This window comes from Centropristis striata, chromosome 23, assembly GCF_030273125.1.
Source record: "Centropristis striata isolate RG_2023a ecotype Rhode Island chromosome 23, C.striata_1.0, whole genome shotgun sequence".
In the NCBI taxonomy this organism is placed as follows: Eukaryota; Metazoa; Chordata; class Actinopteri; order Perciformes; family Serranidae; genus Centropristis; species Centropristis striata.
This window is the reverse complement of record NC_081539.1, coordinates 29132398-29150691: the sequence shown is the minus strand read 5'-3', so window position 1 is coordinate 29150691 and position 18294 is coordinate 29132398. Positions and strand designations below refer to the sequence as shown.

Here is an 18294-nt window from a genome sequence, read left to right as displayed (position 1 = left end):
CTCATTTTGTGTCTTTTTTGGTCATTTGTGTCTTTTTGTGTCTTTTTTATGTCTTCTGTGGGGGTTTTTTTCTTATTCTGTCCTCTCATTTTGTGTCTTTTTTGATCATTTGGTGTCTTTTTTGGTCATTTTGTGTCTTTTTTCGTCATTTTTATGTCTTCTGTGGGGTTTTTTTTGTTATTCTGTCCTCTCATTTTGTGTCTTTTTTGGTCATTTTGTGTCTTTTTTGGTCATTTTGTGTCTTTTTTTGGTCATTTTGTGTCTTTTTTCGTCATTTTTATGTCTTCTGTGGGGTTTTTTGTGTTATTCTGTCCTCTCATTTTGTGTCTTTTTTGGTCATTTTTATGAAATGCTATCAAGATTAGCTTGACCTAAACATATAGTTAAAGCAAGAAGCTTTTTGTTTTCATACTTGATCTCATGACAGCTCACAGAATGAGCGGGCAGCATGACATTTTAACTCTTTGTCTTTAATGGTTCAGAAACGGGACCAGAAAATCAAATCGGTTTATGTGAATCTATGATTTTATTTTCTTCATCATATTGACTTTAACAATAGGGACAAACCTGCTCAGCAAGAATGGCACACAGCATGATGCATAGTAGAGATTAAAAGTCAAATGTTGACATTTACTCCGCATACAGACATTTATCAAATCATTTGCAAGGACTTAACAGAAGGCAGCGACTTTTGCAGTGGTAAACAAGCTTTAAAAGTACAATATGTAACATTTTTGCATCAAATTATCTTAAAATCACTAGAGCTATGTTATATCACTATGTTATATACACTACCGGTCAAAAGTTTTAGAACACCCCAATTTTTCCAGTTTTTTATTGAAATTCAAGCAGTTCAAGTCAAATGAACAGCTTGAAAGGGTACAAAGGTAAGTGGTGAACTGCCAGAGGTAAATAAAAAAAGGTAAGCTTAACCAAAACTGGAAAATAATGTACATTTCAGAATGATACAAAAAGGCCTTTTTCAGGGAACAAGAAATGGGTTAAAAACTTAAAGCAGTTCTGCAGCAACGGAGGTTGACCAAGCCTTGAAAGTTGCTAAGTTGCTACCAATTCCTACAGGTGTCCCAACTTTTCTTGATCGCTTACAACCTACAAGTTGCTCCACATTCAGAATATTTGATTTCCATTGAGTGTGTTGAGCTGTTCTATCTGTTCAGGTGGCTACTTCCATGAGTCAACAGTTTAGAATACATTTTCCTTTCTAAACTTATTCTATGATTTATTTTATAACTTCAATTGTTTATTTGTTATATGCATTCATTTCAGAGTACACTGAGACATTAAACTGCATCATTTTCAATAAAATTCTGGAAAAGTTGGAGTGTTCTAAAACTTTTGACCAGTAGTGTATTTTGAGGAGTCATGTACTTACAATATCTAAAAAGTTTTCCATACATTTTCAAACCCAGAGAAACCTGAAATCTAAACATGCTTTGTGTCTGTTGTCTTTTGATGGAATCTTATCCCCATTGTGCAAGCATCAGCAACATGGTTACCTGCCAGAAGAGACACACAACTCCCACAGAGATATTAACTGACTGAAAGAACAAGAAAAAGAACACTACCAAAAGAAACACAACATGAATATAAAGAGATACAATTGACCAAACAGATGCACAATGAAAAAAAAACGATGTATCTATCAATCTGTAGATCTTGTTCTTATGTCGGCCTTAACATTTGTATCTGTGCCCAGTGGCCCATTGTCTCATTACCTGTCTTTGACTGCAGGACGTACAGTAGCGCTCACTCAGGGGAGCAGTACTTGCCAGCAAAGAGAATGGTCTTGGTGGGCTTATGTTGGATGAAGAAGAGGAAGGGGTGGTCTGCGATGAAGTTCTCAGTAATAAATGCAGTGCGTTCTATTATGACAGCAGCAGTGGCAGCAGCAGCCTCAGTTCCCTCCTCGTTGACGTCCACGTAAGCCTTGTGGACGACTTTGGACAGTACCAGGTCATTGGCTGGGGACATGCCTGTCAGAGGAGCAGAGAAGAAAGAGTCCATTGCTTTACTATGCGCACTCAATCAGTGATGCAGCGTATAGTCTAGACGGAATTGTCCAAAAAGTGAAAGTGAGGAGCATTTATGGGTACAAGTCGGGAACTAGCTTACATTACTTATTTCAAGGGTGCTGAATCCCAAAAAAGCGAAATTTTGAGTTTTTGACCTTCTCATTTGCATATCAAAATGGCGGCCGTTGGTCGTTGGACCATTTCCCCTTAGTTTTTTTGTAAGTAGGCAATCAAAGATGAGGAAATTAAGTTTCTGGATCTATAGTCTAGGGTCAGAGCAAGAATATAGTGGAGGCTCAGTGTCTTTTCTATGTATATATATGCAAAATACAAACTTTGAAGGTGAAATTAAGCATTATTTGTGTGATTTTTTTTAGGCCGACATAAATATTCAATCAATATCACTTTTAAATGTTCCAGTTGGTAATTTGCATATATATATGCATAAAAAAGCATGCAATGCATAAAAAAGACACTGAGCCTGCACTATATCCTTGCTCTGACCCTAGACTATAGATCCAGAAACTTAATTTCCTCATCTTTGATTACCTACTTACAAAAAAACTAAGGGGAAATGGTCCAATGACTGTGCAAGATGGGCAATATGGCGGCCATTTTGATATGCAAATTAGAAGGTCAAAAACTCAAAATTTCGCTTGGGAACCTTTTTTTTTGGACTCAGCACCCTTGAGATATGTAAGGTAGGCCGGTTCCTGACTTTTACCCACAAATGCTCCTCACTTCTTATAGGAGGCCTTTATTCTGAAATCCGTCTAGACTAGTACCTTGTGCTTATACCTTTGTAGTACATATCTCACCAGAAAAGTCACTCTTTGTATGATCAAAAGCGTCCACCATGCCCATGCTGATCAGGATATCTTTCAAGTCGTAAGTCTCCTCCAACTTGAACCGAGGCAGTCTCACCTCGACTTCAACTTGAAGCATCCTGTCTGTCCACTCCGTAAATTTATCATGGGTGAGCTCCTTCTCCAGCTAGTGTGGAATGGATACACAACAGCAATTAGTCTGTCTGTTTAAGATTGTGCATTTATTTTCTGTATATGTGTCCTACCTTCTCCAAGCCGGTTGTGTCGTCTTCTATCTCTACAGGCAGGATGATGATCATGCTGAGATCTTTCCCTTGGTAGGGCAGCTCTAGGATCTGTCACACACATTCTGGTTTAGATTTCATCTTATTTAAAGATAATCTGATTTGCTCCAGCTATAATTCTATGAGAAATCATGAGTCTGATTGTTTCTTTGAAATGTCATTGACGATGCCATTTTGTAATAAAGGACTGTATTTTTGTAGCCTGGCTAACACCAGACTAATCACAAATGAGATTTGGTCTGGAAACCAGCCGTTCATTTCTCCGTAGAGGAGGTGTGGTTTACGATCCTCCAGAGCCGTTTATTGGGCGCTTAGAATGTCTATCAAAGCGTCTGTAGGTAGCTCTTAGCCAATCAGATCAGTTATACCAGATGACGTAGTAGAGCAACAGAAATGGATGTTTGTTGTGTGTGTGTCTGTGAGAGAGTGTTGCTGCTGCTTTGCTTCTCCAGTTCTCGCTTTCTGCCAGATTATTTATTTTCACGCTTTATTCCCCCTCATGTCATTCAGCCACACACATCCACTGATTTTATGGACAATAAACAAGCTGCTGCGGGTCTCTGGGGGCTCCGCTGTCCCCCGGCTCGTAGCCAGATCACCAGCGTTACGGTAGCGGGGCTAATAGCTAATAGCCCCGCTACCGTAACGGTAGCGTAACGCTACCGATATTAGCGCCGCTACCATAACGCCGGTGATCTCGCTACGAGCCGGGGGACTGCGGAGCCGCCGAGAGACCTTTCGCCTTTCAACTTTCGCTCTAAACTATTTAAAACATCGTCTACAGCTAAAGAGAGTTTCGCGTCTGCAGCAGCCATGTTGGATCTGTAAGAAAACTACAAGCTTCCAAGTTCCGAGTAGTACGCATCATCGTCTTGCCGTCCCTCCCTGTTCTGTGATTGGATCCCTAAAACAGGGCTAAGAAACCTCTCTGTCTGCCAGACCGCCTGGAGGTTCGAAATGAAATTCGAGCGCGCAAGGCAGTATGGGTATACCCAGGCTAGTATTTTTGTGTTATTGCTGGGAGACAAGGTTGGTTCTTTGGATCTTGGTAAATCTCACATGACTGAAATATCAGATTGCATGACATGGGCAAAACCATACTGTTGAAAAACATGGACATTACCTTACAATTGGCCTCAGGAATGCCGGTGAAATGGAATTTTGTTTTCTGACGCATCATCTTCACTGGCTTGGTGTCACTCTAAAGACAGCCACAAACAAAAGAGAACTTTACTTGTTGAGTAATCATCACAGCATTGCTCCAACTTCTGGTACCCCGAAAAAAGGGCCTGCAATTTTTGTATGCTTTACCTTGTTAATTCTAAACTGAGCATCAGCAGTATCATCCTCCTTGAACTGTTCGTCCCACTTGCCTTTGAAGTAGATGGCATTGACCAGTACCAGCTTGGTCGAGGCGACCAGTGCATCCGGGCCCAGCAAGTTCTTGATTTTATCTGGTGAACAGTAATGAGTAATAACTTCATGATTAAGACAGAAAAACAGACACAAGATCTCTCAGTGTTTCCATCAGCTCAGGAAAATTTGATTTCTTATCCTACTGCAGCTACATAGAGTAAAGGTATAGTTAAAATGAATAAGAATATATCTTAGTTGCTGCTGTTGTCCTATAAATCTCCAATTCAGGTCGGCACTTTTCTTTTTCTTGTTGCTGTTGTTTGGACACTGTACCCAAGTTGTGTGGTAATCCGCCATTTTGTCATATCCAATCTATTTATGTTTTAAGACGCTGCCGTGTTGTTGTTGTTTGTTTTGTTTTTTTGTTGTTTTTTTTTTGTTGTTGTTTTTGTTTTGTTTTAACTTTTATTCTTTTTTTTCTTGTATACCAAAAAAGCATATAAAACTATGATTGCTTTGTGTGAAACATGTATTCTAACCAATGTGAACTTGGCAATAAAAAGAATATAAAAAAAAATAAAAAAAAATAAAAAAAATGAATAAGAATGTCAATTATTAATTTTCTGTCTTTACATAACTTTCTTTTTTTTCAAGAAACATTTAAGTGTTAACATCAAACACGTGATAGTTTTACTAGTAATAGTGAACTATAAATATCAAACTAAAACTGATAACCAAAGAAGGTTTCGAGATACTCATGGTTCCCATAGAACCATAGAACCATTTTTATGCACAGTTGAGAAGGGCTGCATTGAAAATTACCATGCCAGTTTTTCTTCGCCAAGTGTTATTTTGATCATTCCCTCATTTTAATATTTATTCAGAATACTACTTTGATGTTTTACCTGGGAAAAACTTTTTTTCCCCCCCATCTGGAAGAAAAAAACGAGGAACTTTATCCAGGCAAACCACTATTGTTCATAACACAATTTAGATTGACTTGGATCAAATGGATCATTCGAAATTTATTCTGACTTGCTTCTGCACTGCAAAAAAAGAAAAGGTGGGTGAACTCAAAATTTCAAGGTAACAAACTCCGATAAAATTTTAAGTTGGACAATTAAACTAAATATTTCAAGTTTTGTTTTTGAGTTTGCTCAACTCTGAATTATAATTTTACATTGTAATAACTTTTAATCCTTACTTCTGCTAACTTCTGCAATGTGCTGAATTGGCACGATTGTAGCGCCGCTATGAAATGCCAGCTAATGTTGCGACCACAATGTTGAGTTAGCATTGATACGCTAATGGCTACTCTTGTAGCTGTAACAAGCAGTGCCACTAGCATCAGTTAGCCGCTAGCATCGGTTAGCCGCTAGCATCAGCTAGCCGCTAGCATTAGTTAGCCGCTAGCATCAGTTAGCTGCTAGCTTTCGCTAATGACCGAATTTCACCGATTTGCCGCATTTCACAACAAAAAATTAAGAGTTAGCAGAACTATTGTCCCTTGTTGTGAACCCCAACTTAAAGATATAAGTAACAACAACTCACAAACTTATTTTTGAGCAGACAACTGGCTTCCTTTGTTGTGCTAACTTACATTATTGCCCTAAATGTCAGTAATTTATATTTCCAAGCTTTACCAAATTAAATCACTGTTTTAGGCCAAAAACTACAAGTTGGCTTTTTTGCAGTGTGGGGGCTTCCATAGACGTGTAATGCACTGATGAGTGTGTGTTAATGTGAGAATCACCTTGTGTCTGCTGCTCCACCCAGCCATTGATGTTGAGCCTGGCTGCCTCTAAATTGGCCAAGAAGTCCACAGGCTCCAGTGCGGCATTGTAGTGCTTTTTGGTTTCTGCTAAAAAATGCTGGAATCATAAAGAGAACATTTAAATACTGACACCATTATAAAGTACTCACATCAACCAATCCACAAAGAAGAAATACTTCAAGGCATACTGTTTCTTTTGCAAACATTTCATTTTTATGTTTCAGCTTTTTGAACACAGGACACAGCACTTGCGGATCATATAGCTGCCTCATATAGTCTTTTAACTGCAAACACAAAGAACACATTGTTTTTTTCTAAAATCATATTGACTTGTGTAATAACTCATGTCAGGATACAATTGGTCTGGATGTGTTGAACTGTGAGTAGCTAAAGATCCACTGGGGTTGAGGCTGCACACGTTTGAGTTTCAGGCTACACTACTGGTCAAAAGTTTTAGAACACACCAACTTTTCCAGAATTTAATTGAAAATTATGCAGTTTAATGTCTCAGTGTACTCTGAAATTAATGCACATTTGCAACATTTAAAATTCTTTATTGAGCATGATAGTGTTTTGAAAGTAAAAAAAAGATTCAAAGTCACATTTTATGTTGGACTAAAGGACTAAAAAAAGACACAAAATGACAAAAAAAAGACACAAAATGACCAAAAAAACACACAAAATGACTTACAAAGACATGAAAAGAATTCAAAAATGGACAAAATAGCCCAAGACTCCATAGAGTTAAGTTGTTAACCCATTTCTTGTTCCCTGAAAAAGGCCTACTTGTATAATTCTGAAATGTACATTATTTTTCAGTTTTGGTTAAGCTTACCTTTTTTATTTACCTCTGGCAGTTCACCACTTATCTTTGTACCCTTTCAAGCTGTTCATTTGACTTGAACTGCTTGAATTTCAATAAAAAACTGGAAAAATTGGGGTGTTCTAAAACTTTTGACCGGTAGTGTATATCACAAGCATTTTTTCTGCATAACCAAATTACAGAGCTGCAGTTCACTTTCTCACCAATTCATTGATTATTGCTCAGCACAACAGGCTCACTTTCAGTACACTCACCTCAACAAAGGTGTAGGACTGCTCCCCATACAGCCTGTTGGCAAGGCTCAGGGCATACGGAGCATCTTCCTTTATGAGCAGACTCAGAAGTTGGCCAAAGTTGGCGTGGATATCATCCGGATCATTCTCAGGTTTCAAGCACTGCGAACAGCCAGAGAAAACCTGCGTGTTACAAACAAATACTGAGCCGGAGATAGATGAAAGACACCTTTGGGAAACTCTGGATCATTGGCCAGCTTACCTGTTAAATATTAATAGACACCAATGCACAGTGAATTTATGCACTGCAGACTGCACCTTTTGCTAAAAAATTCTTTGTCAATCCTCTGCATTTCACAGTATTACTATTATTATTATTGTTGGTGTTATTTATTTTAATGCAAGAGAAGAGGACAAGCAAAGTGAGTAATAAATAATCTCTAACGTTAGCTGATAAAATGTATATATATATACATATACATATATCATACATATATATATATATATACATACATATATATGTGTATATATATATATACATATATGTGTGTATATATATATATACATAAATATATGTATATATATACATATATACATATATATGTATATATGTATATATATGTATATATATAATATATATGTATGTATGATATATGTTTATGTATATATATGTTTATATATATATATATATATATATATATATATATGTATGTATATATATATATATATACATACATATATATATATATATGTTTGATATATGTTTATGTATATATATGTATATATATATATATATATATATATACATATATCATTAATAAACTGTCAAAAAAATCATTTTCTTAATGATTTTTTTTTTGCCAGGATCATTTTCTAAGTTACTTTTTTTGTCTGTGAATACAGGTGGAAAATAAGTTTGGGCAGGTCACCACTACTCAATGTTCCAAATATGACTTAAAGCATTGTTTTTTTCCCCCAAAGTGAGCTGCAAGGAGGAATTAAAAACATTACTTCTTTTATAGAACATGGGGTTATGGTACACTTCAGCCTCTTGTGGCCAAAATAAGTATTACAAAAGGTTTTTTTTTTCATCTGTGTTCACGGATAAAGTTTAAAAAAGGATAACTTAGAGAAATGATCATGGCAACCTTACCTGGCAAAAGCTTATTTCCCACCTTGCGCAGATACTCTGGGACTCTGCTGGTCTGCCGTATCTGGCTCCGCATCTGCATTCGTGTCTGCATCTGTGATTGCATCGGCGATGGCTTCAGCGTCTGGGGGTCTTCCGGCTCATTTGGTTGCTCTGACTCAGAGAAGCGGAGGACCTAGGGTTGCAAATAGTCCTTATTAGGATCTCTGTAAAGTTCCACATTGTTAACATTTGAGTTTGTGGCAGGGCAGATTGATTTACAAAAACTAAGGCAAAGCAAACCCTCTCTATAGACTCATAGTGACTCACACATACCAAGGTTATTATAGTTAACGAAAACTACACTGCAAAAAAGCCAACTTGTATTTTTTGGCCTAAAACAGTGATTTAATTTGGTAAAACTTGGAAATATAAATTACTGACATTTAGGGCAATAATGTAAGTTAGCACAACAAAGGAAGCCAGTTGTCTGCTGAAAAACAAGTTGGTGAGTTGTTGTTACTTATATCTTTAAGTTGGGGTTCAAAACAAGGGACAATAGTTCTGCTAACTCTTATTTCTTTGTTGTGAAATTCAGTCATTAGCGAAAGTGATTAACTAACTGATGCTAGCAGCTAACTGATGCTAGCGGCTAACTGATGCTAGCGGCGCTGCTTGTTACAGCCATTAGCGTATCAATGCTAACTCAAAATTGTGGTTACAACATTAGCTGACATTTCATAGCAGCGTTCCAATCGTGCCAGAGAAATTCAGAGTTGAGCAAACTCAAAAACTAAACTTAAAATATTTAGTTTAATTGTCCAACTTAAAATTTTATCGAAGTTTGTTGCCTTGAAATTTTGAGTTCACCCAACTTTTCTTTTTTTGCAGTGTACCGAAATAACGAAAACTAGAATTGAAAAAACATTTTCGTTAACTGAAATAAAATAAAAACTAGAGTTTTTAAAAAAACGATAACTAACTGAAACTGTATTGTGTGGTTACAAAACTAACTAAAACTAACCAAAATTATAGTGGAAATGTCCTTAGTTTTCGTTTTTGTCAACTTTTTTCATTCATAATTCAGTGTTTCTATTTGAACATGCAACACATGGTGAATATGTTTACTGAGACTGGGATGTCTACACTCCAACCAAAATTCAAAACAGTTAATAACCTTATTGGAGCTGAGATGGATAAACCAAAGGAAATAAAGGCAAAATTTATTATGACCACTTTGAATCTCGCACCCAACACATAGCCCATTAAAAAAAAACTAAAACTAACACTAAAACTAATAAAAACTAAACTAAAACTAGAAAACTCACTCTTAAAACTAACTAAAACTAACTGAATTTGAAAACAAAAAATTACGAAATTAAAACTAAAACTAATGAAAAATCCAAAACTATTATAAACTTGACACATACACACCAAGCCATGCAAGTGCACACATGTTTTCCTCACCACAATGGATGGCTCTCAGACAGGAATACACAGTTTTATTAACCGACAAAGACAGAGGTAAAAATCCATTGTAAATTAATCATAAACGGCCTTAGCTTTCCTACCACAATTTATAACCAGTAATAAAAATATACCTCAAAATATTATTCATGGCCCTATTCATTAACTTCACAGCTTGCAGAGTCCTTGCTCCATCCACATCTCATGTCCACATGTCAGGAACAAAACCAAAGAAGCCACAATTCCTCCACATCAGGGTGCCAGGTTTACATTATATCCCATAAAATACAGTAAACGAAGACCTATCCCGCCTCTGGGACTCAGGAACATTGACTCACTCCCCAATTTCAAATCACAACTCAAAACACATCTGTTTAAAACTGCTTATTCCCTCTGATCACAATCACCCTCTCCAATCTATCTTTTGTATTGTATTGTTATTAATTCTGTGTATTTTATTGCTGAATCTTTTCTATCTTTTTTGTACGGTGTCCTTGAGTGCCAAGAAAGGCGCCTCCAAATAAAATGTATTATGATTAGGGCCTCGGGGCAATCGCACAGAGCACTGGTCCCATACAGCAATAGCTGTAGGGACCAGAGCACTACTGTTATACTGTGGATTTTTTTTTATTCCTCTTCCGGACGCAATTTCGTCCCGCAACTAGTCCTACAACTAAAACTGCCCAAAATTTTGCATTGAAATGAATGGGACGGGCGACAAAAAATGAGCGAAAAAGAACAATAATTGGAGATTTTTAAACGTCTACTTCTCCGGCATAATTTCACCTAGAGACTCCATTTAAACTTTAAACAGTAGACACAAGTCTTGTGTATTGGTGTATTAATTTGCGTTTCGATAGGTCATATAGTTTTTTATCAATCCCTGTTCAATGACCATGATCATTTTTGGAGAAATTCTGAGATTATAATGGGTGTGTATTGCACGGAATGTTCGTGTCACAGTGTGTGACATCATCGCCAGAGTGTAGAGGGAGAGAAAAAACTGTCAAAAAATAAATTTGAAAACTGCGCTCCAGGCCGCAAATTCCACTCTACAGAAATAATTTATACATAGAAACGTAGGAAAATTTGTCTTCTCACTCACAATCCTCTGGTAAAGCTGTCAGAGTTATAGTTTGGGCGTAAGACGCAGAGATGCACCACCATTACCCACCAACAGCCTCATTGGCTCCCATATTAAAAACGCAGGGAGATTTCGGAAAAAGGGAAAAAAAACATTTTTTTTAGATCGCTCTAACAAAGCTATTTTTTCATTTTTCTTAAAAAAAAATCACATGTAGATGTTCAGGAAGAACTTGGGACGCTCAAAGTGAAGTCGGATCAATGATAGGTATTATGGTTTTGCCAAAAATGCTTTCTGTTCGAGGCCAGAAATTCCAGTCCACCTCTGGCTGCTGTCACTATCATTAACAGGTGTCAGTTAATTCTGTTGATTGCTTTGATATGATTGCCTTTGATCTTTGATGTGATTACAGTTACAGATACACACACACACACATACATGCACGTAAGCACACACACTCCTCACACATGCATACACATGCTTCAAACACACGCACGCACGCATACACTCCAGTTTGAACAGCTACTGTCTGACTCAAATCAGCTGAAGTTGGCAGACAGTCTGAGTAATTAGCATGATATGCATTGACGGGAACTTTCTCCTGCCACACCCCACCCTGCCAGACACTTGCCTGCTTGTGTGTGTGTGTGTGTGTGTGTGTGTGTGTGTGTGTGTGTGTGTGTGTCCTGTCAGACACTTAGGTTCCCAGTGGAAAAAATTCAGACCAAAACCCTCTTTTCACTTCTATTACTGTTCTATTCTGTTTCTGACAACAAATCATTTATTCATTTTAATAAGATTTAAAAGACTTTCCTTTTCTTTCGATATGAATATTTGAGAAAAACTGTGCAAGCAACAGACCTTGAAACCTGAAGCCACACCTTGCCCTTTTGGTGCAATAATACAGTTACGAATACCATGCTAAACCAGATCTGTAATGACATTATTTGAATATGTGTCTGTACAAACACTCCCAAATGGGTGTGTAATGATGGAAAGGATAACTCTTTTACTGCTCGTCTTCACAGTGTGTGTGTGTGTGTGTGTGTGTGTGTGTGTGTGTGCGTGTAGTACCTCTGAAATCTGTGTGTGTGTGTTGCCTTTTGTCCCCAGCATCACCATAGCCAGGGCTGCGGAAATGCTGAAGGGGGAGAAGAAGATATTCCCGGTCTTGTCTTCATCACTCAGCTTTTTGAGAAAAGCCAGACAGAAGCTGGTGTTGGCCTTGGATATCTTGGATGAGCTTGATGTCTCCATTGTATCTGATACAGAGTAGAGCATTAATTATAACATGATAAACTTTAGCATATATTTATCTGATAAGTTGCACTCTCCTGTTTGAACAAGATATGTTTCCCTGATTACATGAAACACCAACAGCTTTAAGAGATTCAGTTAGTAGGAATCGGTCTCTTTTTCGTCCACAAGTGAACCTACAAAATGTCACTCAAAGAGACACTTCCAAACCAGGAAAAGACTCATAATTAACACAGACATACAGTACAGGCCAAAAGTTTGGACACACCTTCTCATTCAATGCGTTTTTCTTTATTTTCTATTCTAGCAGACTATTTACATTGTAGATTCTCACTGAAGGCATCAGAACTATGAATGAACACATATGGAATTATGTACTTAACAAAAAAAGTGTGAAATAACTGAAAACATGTCTTGTATTTTAGATTCCTCAAAGTAGCCACCCTTTGCTTACTAGAATATAAGACATGTTTTCAGTTATTTCACACTTTTTTGTTAAGTACATAATTCCACATGTGTTCATTAATAGTTTTGATGAATTTACAATGTAAATAGTCATGAAAATAAAGGAAACGCATTGAATGAGAAGGTGTGTCCAAACTTTTGGCCTGTACTGTACATAAAAATGACGACAAACAGGCACAAGGGGGAAACCATAGAGATTCACTGTAGAAAGGAACAAAACAGAGAGACACAAAGAAACTACAAAGTGACACAAAATCACCTCAAGAGACACAAAACAACTACAAAGAGGTAAACATCTTGAAAGAGTATCATCTTTCATTCCTAATCATAATGATTAGGAAGATACACAAAATGACTACAAAGAGATAAGAAACTACAGATACATGTGTAACAACTACAAAGAGACGTGAAACTACAAAGTCTTTGTGTCTTGCTTCTATGCAGGAGATGTGTTGGGGTCTCCTGCATGTCTGGGCCCAGGGGCCCATTGTCTCATAATTCCTTCATGGGTGAGAATATAGAGGTGACAATGTTTCTTTTCTTGCCAGGATGTGAGAAGCTATCAAATCCTTTTTAAAAAATTCATAAAATCCAAGTCTTCTGCCTTTGGTTTAACTGCCAAGTATTAAATAGTTTTAAAATGTCAGCAGCTTGTGCAAACCTGTAGAATATTGTTTGATTTGGCGTTTTATTTTACAGCTTGACAGTGGCCTCCATCATTGTTCCCTTCCCAGACATGCATAGACAAAAATCCACATTCTTTCTTTACTTTAATCTTTTCACTCATCAATTTAGATTTTTAAACAAACATGACATGTCACCAAACCCAGTAAAATCACCCAAATATTGCGTATCAGTCGACCATTTCGTCACATAAAGCTTGGTTGACCCATGTTACTTTTTGCTATAACTCATATCATCAAAATCTAATTAAAATAAGGTACATCCTGTACTTACAGACACAGACTCTTCAGGGGAAAAAGTGATCTGGTACGATTCAGTTCAAGAAGTATGTGTTCTGTTTGAGCCATCTGTGTATTGTTTTACACTGTGACACACCCAAGTTCAAGTAGGGTTGGCTGCAGTTTGTGAAAGTATCACACCCATCAGTGAAAAACCACCCATATTATCCTTGGGATGTGTGCCTTTGCCAATGGGTGTACTTTGTAAGAGTTTGCTAATCACACACACCAACATTACCATAAAAGGCATGGGCGGGTGGATGGGTGGATGTTGGGATGCAGGTACAAGTCTTGCAACAGATGCATGCCAAGAACTGATCAGGAATGATGCTACGTCAGCAGCTAACGCAAGCCAACTTGTCTAGCAAAGGACAATAATTCTTCTCAAATGAACAGCCGACTCATAGGAGTGTCTGTTAGTCTTACCAAACACTGAACAAGACATGTTCAAGCGACCAAAATGACAGTTACAGTTAACTCTGACAAAGTGAAATGGTAAAAGCTCTAAGATGAAAACACACAGTGTACAATTGTAGTGAACTGTTAATCATACAGCAGCCATGCCCTAAAGCAGTAGTTCTCAAACTTTTTGAGTCGCGACCCCCAATTTAATATGCATGTTGTCCGCGACCCCCGCTCACTGAACACAATCTCACACGCACAGTTCAGATCACCCAAAAAAGAAACAAAATGACCAAAAAAAGGAAACAAAATGATCAAAAAAGACACAAAATGACCAAAAAAGACACAAAATGACCAGAAAAGACACAAAATGACCAAAAAAAGACACAAAATGACCAAAAAAGACACAAAATTACCAGAAAAGACACAAAATTACCAAAAAAAGACACAAAATTACCAAAAAAAGACAGAAAATGACCAAAAAAAGGAAACAAAATGACCAAAAAAAGACACAAATTGACCACAAAGTGATCAAAAAAAGACACACAATGACTAAAAAAAGACACAAAATGATCAAAAAAAGACACAAAATGATCAAAAAAAGACACAAAAATGACACAAAATGACCAAATAACACACAAAATGACCAAAAAAAGACATTAAGTGACCAAAAAGACTAGAACACATTAACACATGAACACGTGTGGAGACACAGCTGACTTCCAAAATGATTTGGCGACCCCCAAAAATCATCTCACGACCCCAAGGTTGAGAACAGCTGCCCTAAAGCATTCCCTACTTCTATTTTATTCTAAATGGATAAGCAGTTAAGGTTAATGAATGAATGAATGGAATCACCATTTACAAAATGCACTACATGCTGTCTTAAAAATGCCTCGAAACTAAATGATTGAGACCATGAACTCATTACAAGAATGTTTACTGAGGCAATAATCAAGTGAGATTCGGGTCGTTTTCCTATTGACTTACATACATTTGGACTTCACCTTGAAACTGATGGAGTCGCCCCCTGCTGGCCATTAGAAAGAATCAAGTTTAAAGCACTTCCGCATTGACTTTACTGTTCAGGCCCGGAGGTTGCTGCTTGATTTAAACCAGATTTAGATATAATAATATCTTATAATAATTAATTTATAATATAATTTGTATATTAATACACTGTTTGGATCAGCTATTCTCAACCTTGGGGTCGGGACCCCAATTGGGATCGCGAGATGATTTCTGGGGGTCGCCAAATCATTTTGGAAGTCAGCTCTGTCTCCACTGTGTTAAAGTGTTCATGTGTGTTTTAGTCTTTTAGGTCACTTAATGTCTTTTTTTGGTCATTTTATGTGTTTTTTTGTCATTTTGTGTCTTTTTTGGTCATTTTGTGTCTTTTTTGTGTCTTTTTTTGATCATTTTGTGGTCAATTTGTGTCTTTTTTTGTCGTTTTGTGTCTTTTTTTTATCATTTTGTGGTCCATTTGTGACTTTTTTGGTCATTTTGTTTCTTTTTTGGTCATTTTGTGTCTTTTTTTGGTTATTTTATTTCTTTTTTGGGTCATTTTGTGTCTTTTTTGTGTCATTTTTTTGTCTTTTTTGATCATTTTGTGGTCAATTTGTGTCTTTTTTTGGTTATTTTATTTCTTTTTTGGGTCATTTTGTGTCTTTTTTGTGTCATTTTTTTTGTCTTTTTTGATCATTTTGTGGTCAATTTGTGTCTTTTTTGGTCATTTTGTGTCTTTTTTGTGTCATTTTTTTTGTCTTTTTTGATCATTTTGTGGTCAATTTGTGTTTTTTTTAGTCATTTTGTTTCTTTTTTGTATGATCTGAACTGTGCATGTGAGATTCTGTTCAGTGAGTGGGGGTCGCGAACAAAATGCATGTTAAATTGGGGGTCGCGACTCAAAAAGGTTGAGAACTACTGGTTTAGATAATCACAGAATAGACCAACCATGCAAGAAGACAATCACTTATCGATATTTTAAGACATATTTAAATATATTTGCAAGATATGTATTTATTGTGTTGTTTAAGTTTTTATCAGCCAAGAGGTGACTCAAACAAGTTTTCTGTTTCAGAATTTTCAGCAAGTTTAGCTTCAGAGGGATGAGAAAGTACTGGGGTTAAAGATTGCTAACCATTAAAACCATACTGCACATTTTGTAGAAGGGCCTGCATAACCTTATCTAACAAGGCACAGATTTAGTTTGATATTAACTACTTCCACTAAATGCCAATATTGTTGCCAATTAATGATAAAAAATGAATGGTAGGTATACACATTTGGGATTTGTTGCAAGTGTCTCAAGCTGGACTTTTCCTTCGGCCAAGTATCATTAGTGCTTGGCTACGTAAAATCATTAGTTATTAAACAGCTGTCAGTGGGCTCATACATAATAAAAATGACAAAGAGCTAACACTGCATGTTGTGGGATATGACCATTTGCTGAACGGCACAACCACCAATCCGGTTTTAATTACCTAAGTGCTGCTGAGTTACTGTCACAGACTGTAGGTATGTAAATACTGTACACCACACTGAAAAAAATTGGAGTGACATTTACTTAAAAAAAAAGCTAGGCAAGTTTTTCCACACAGAAAGTGTTTGTAATCTTTACTCAGGCTGTTTCTAAGTAATATTTATTTAATAGAACCACTTGATTTTTTTATGAAATACACAAGTAAATTAACTGATGTCCCTCAATTACATTTTACTTGGAAATATCAACTAATTAAGCAAATTAACTGGTTTAGTGAATATTACTTGGAACGAATGATTCAATTTACATACAAAACTGACCAACTGATCTTCTTTTTTTAACTTCTTAAGTGTCCTTGTTCTATTCTGTGTTTTTTTCTATTGTTGTTTTTATTTATGCTACCTCAGTATCTTATTCTATTGTATTTTATTGTATTTTATTGTACTTGAATACCGGACTGCTGTGACAACCAAATTTCCCTTCGGGGATGAATAAAGTAATCTATCTATCTATCTATCTATCTATCTATCTATCTATCTATCTATCTATCTATCTATCTATCTATCTATCTATCTATCTATCTATCTATCTATCTATCTATCTATCTATCTATCTATCTATCTATCTATCTATCTATCTATCTATCTATCTATCTATCTATCTATCTATCTATCTATCTATCTATCTTTACCTAACTTTTTTCATATTTACTTTGAGTTTAATTCTCATTATCATGCACATCTTACAAGAAGAAAGAATGATTTACATATTCCTTTCTGTAGGATCTCTGTTGCCAAATTCTCATTTGTTTATCAAGGTGCAGTGCTGTGGAATGACATAAAACATCTAACAGAATCATGTTCCTCTTTAAATACTTTTATTTGTATTGTATTTGTTTTGTTTAAATTTTGTTTGTATTTTTTTATTTTCATCTAGCTATGTAATTTAAGTAAAGTATAGTTACTTCTAGGTTTAAGGGGGAGGGTATAAGCCCTTTGGGCTTTTTGATCTTTCCTGCATTTTCTTTTACTGTTTCTTGTACTGTTATTTCCTAACGATTGTATGTTTTTTAAGTGCAAACAACAATAAATAAATAAAAAAATAAAAAATAAATCTATCTATCTATCTATCCATCTATCCATCTATCTATCTATCTATCTATCTATCTATACAATAACAAATAGCCTGGTTCATTACATACTGTCGTTATGCACTTTATGTGTTTTTTATGCACACTGTTCATTGCACCTTATTGTTTCATAGCACCAACATTTTTATGCTGCATATTCATATTTATTCTGCACTGGAATTCTACTCCTTAATACATACTCCTTCTTTAGACACTTTATTTGAATTTTTACATTATATTTTATTGCTTGAAGTATGCCTAGGTTGTTCTTTTTATTTAATTATTTAATTGTGTTGTTATTGTCTCTGTGTGTAACGCTGCTGCTACACTGTAATTTCCCAGCTTGGGATAAATAAAGTATATCTATCTATCTATCTATCTATCTATCTATCTATCTATCTGTCTATCTATCTATCTATCTATCTATCTATCTATCTATCTATCTATCTATCTATCTAACTGAGGACACATAATAACAAACAATCACTAAGTAATGCACTACATGAAAAACTGAATTCGTATTTCTTTGTAGAATATCTATCGATGATTAAAATAATAATTACAGGACCAAAATATATATATTTTTT

General features: G+C 36.0%; 1 protein-coding gene across 1 annotated transcript; it reads right to left on the bottom strand.

Annotated features, from left to right (window-relative positions):
* Positions 1-503: 503 nt before the first annotated feature.
* Positions 504-13822, bottom strand: LOC131961767 (leukocyte elastase inhibitor-like). Its single transcript, XM_059326649.1, has 10 exons — positions 13690-13822; positions 12085-12272; positions 8506-8655; positions 7352-7492; positions 6254-6371; positions 4456-4598; positions 4268-4345; positions 3106-3195; positions 2852-3026; positions 504-1994 (listed from the first exon to the last, which is right to left on the bottom strand). The coding sequence occupies exons 2-10, from the start codon at positions 12265-12267 to the stop codon at positions 1768-1770; spliced, it is 1305 nt and encodes a 434-aa protein (XP_059182632.1). The 5' UTR covers positions 12268-12272; positions 13690-13822; the 3' UTR covers positions 504-1767.
* Between the last annotated feature and the right edge of the window lie 4472 nt (positions 13823-18294).

What these genes read in the sequence shown, in the direction of transcription:
- LOC131961767 (XM_059326649.1), bottom strand. Translation starts at nt 12,267, where the DNA reads ATGGAGACATCAAGCTCATCCAAGATATCCAAGGCCAACACCAGCTTC. An exon ending in CTCAGTTTAGAATTAACAAG is followed by an intron (nt 4,346 to 4,455) that starts GTAAAGCATACA and finishes GGCTGTCTTTAG; the next exon opens with AGTGACACCAAGCCAGTGAA. An exon ending in TTCCTGAGGCCAATTGTAAG is followed by an intron (nt 3,196 to 4,267) that starts GTAATGTCCATG and finishes TGTGTGTGACAG; the next exon opens with ATCCTAGAGCTGCCCTACCA.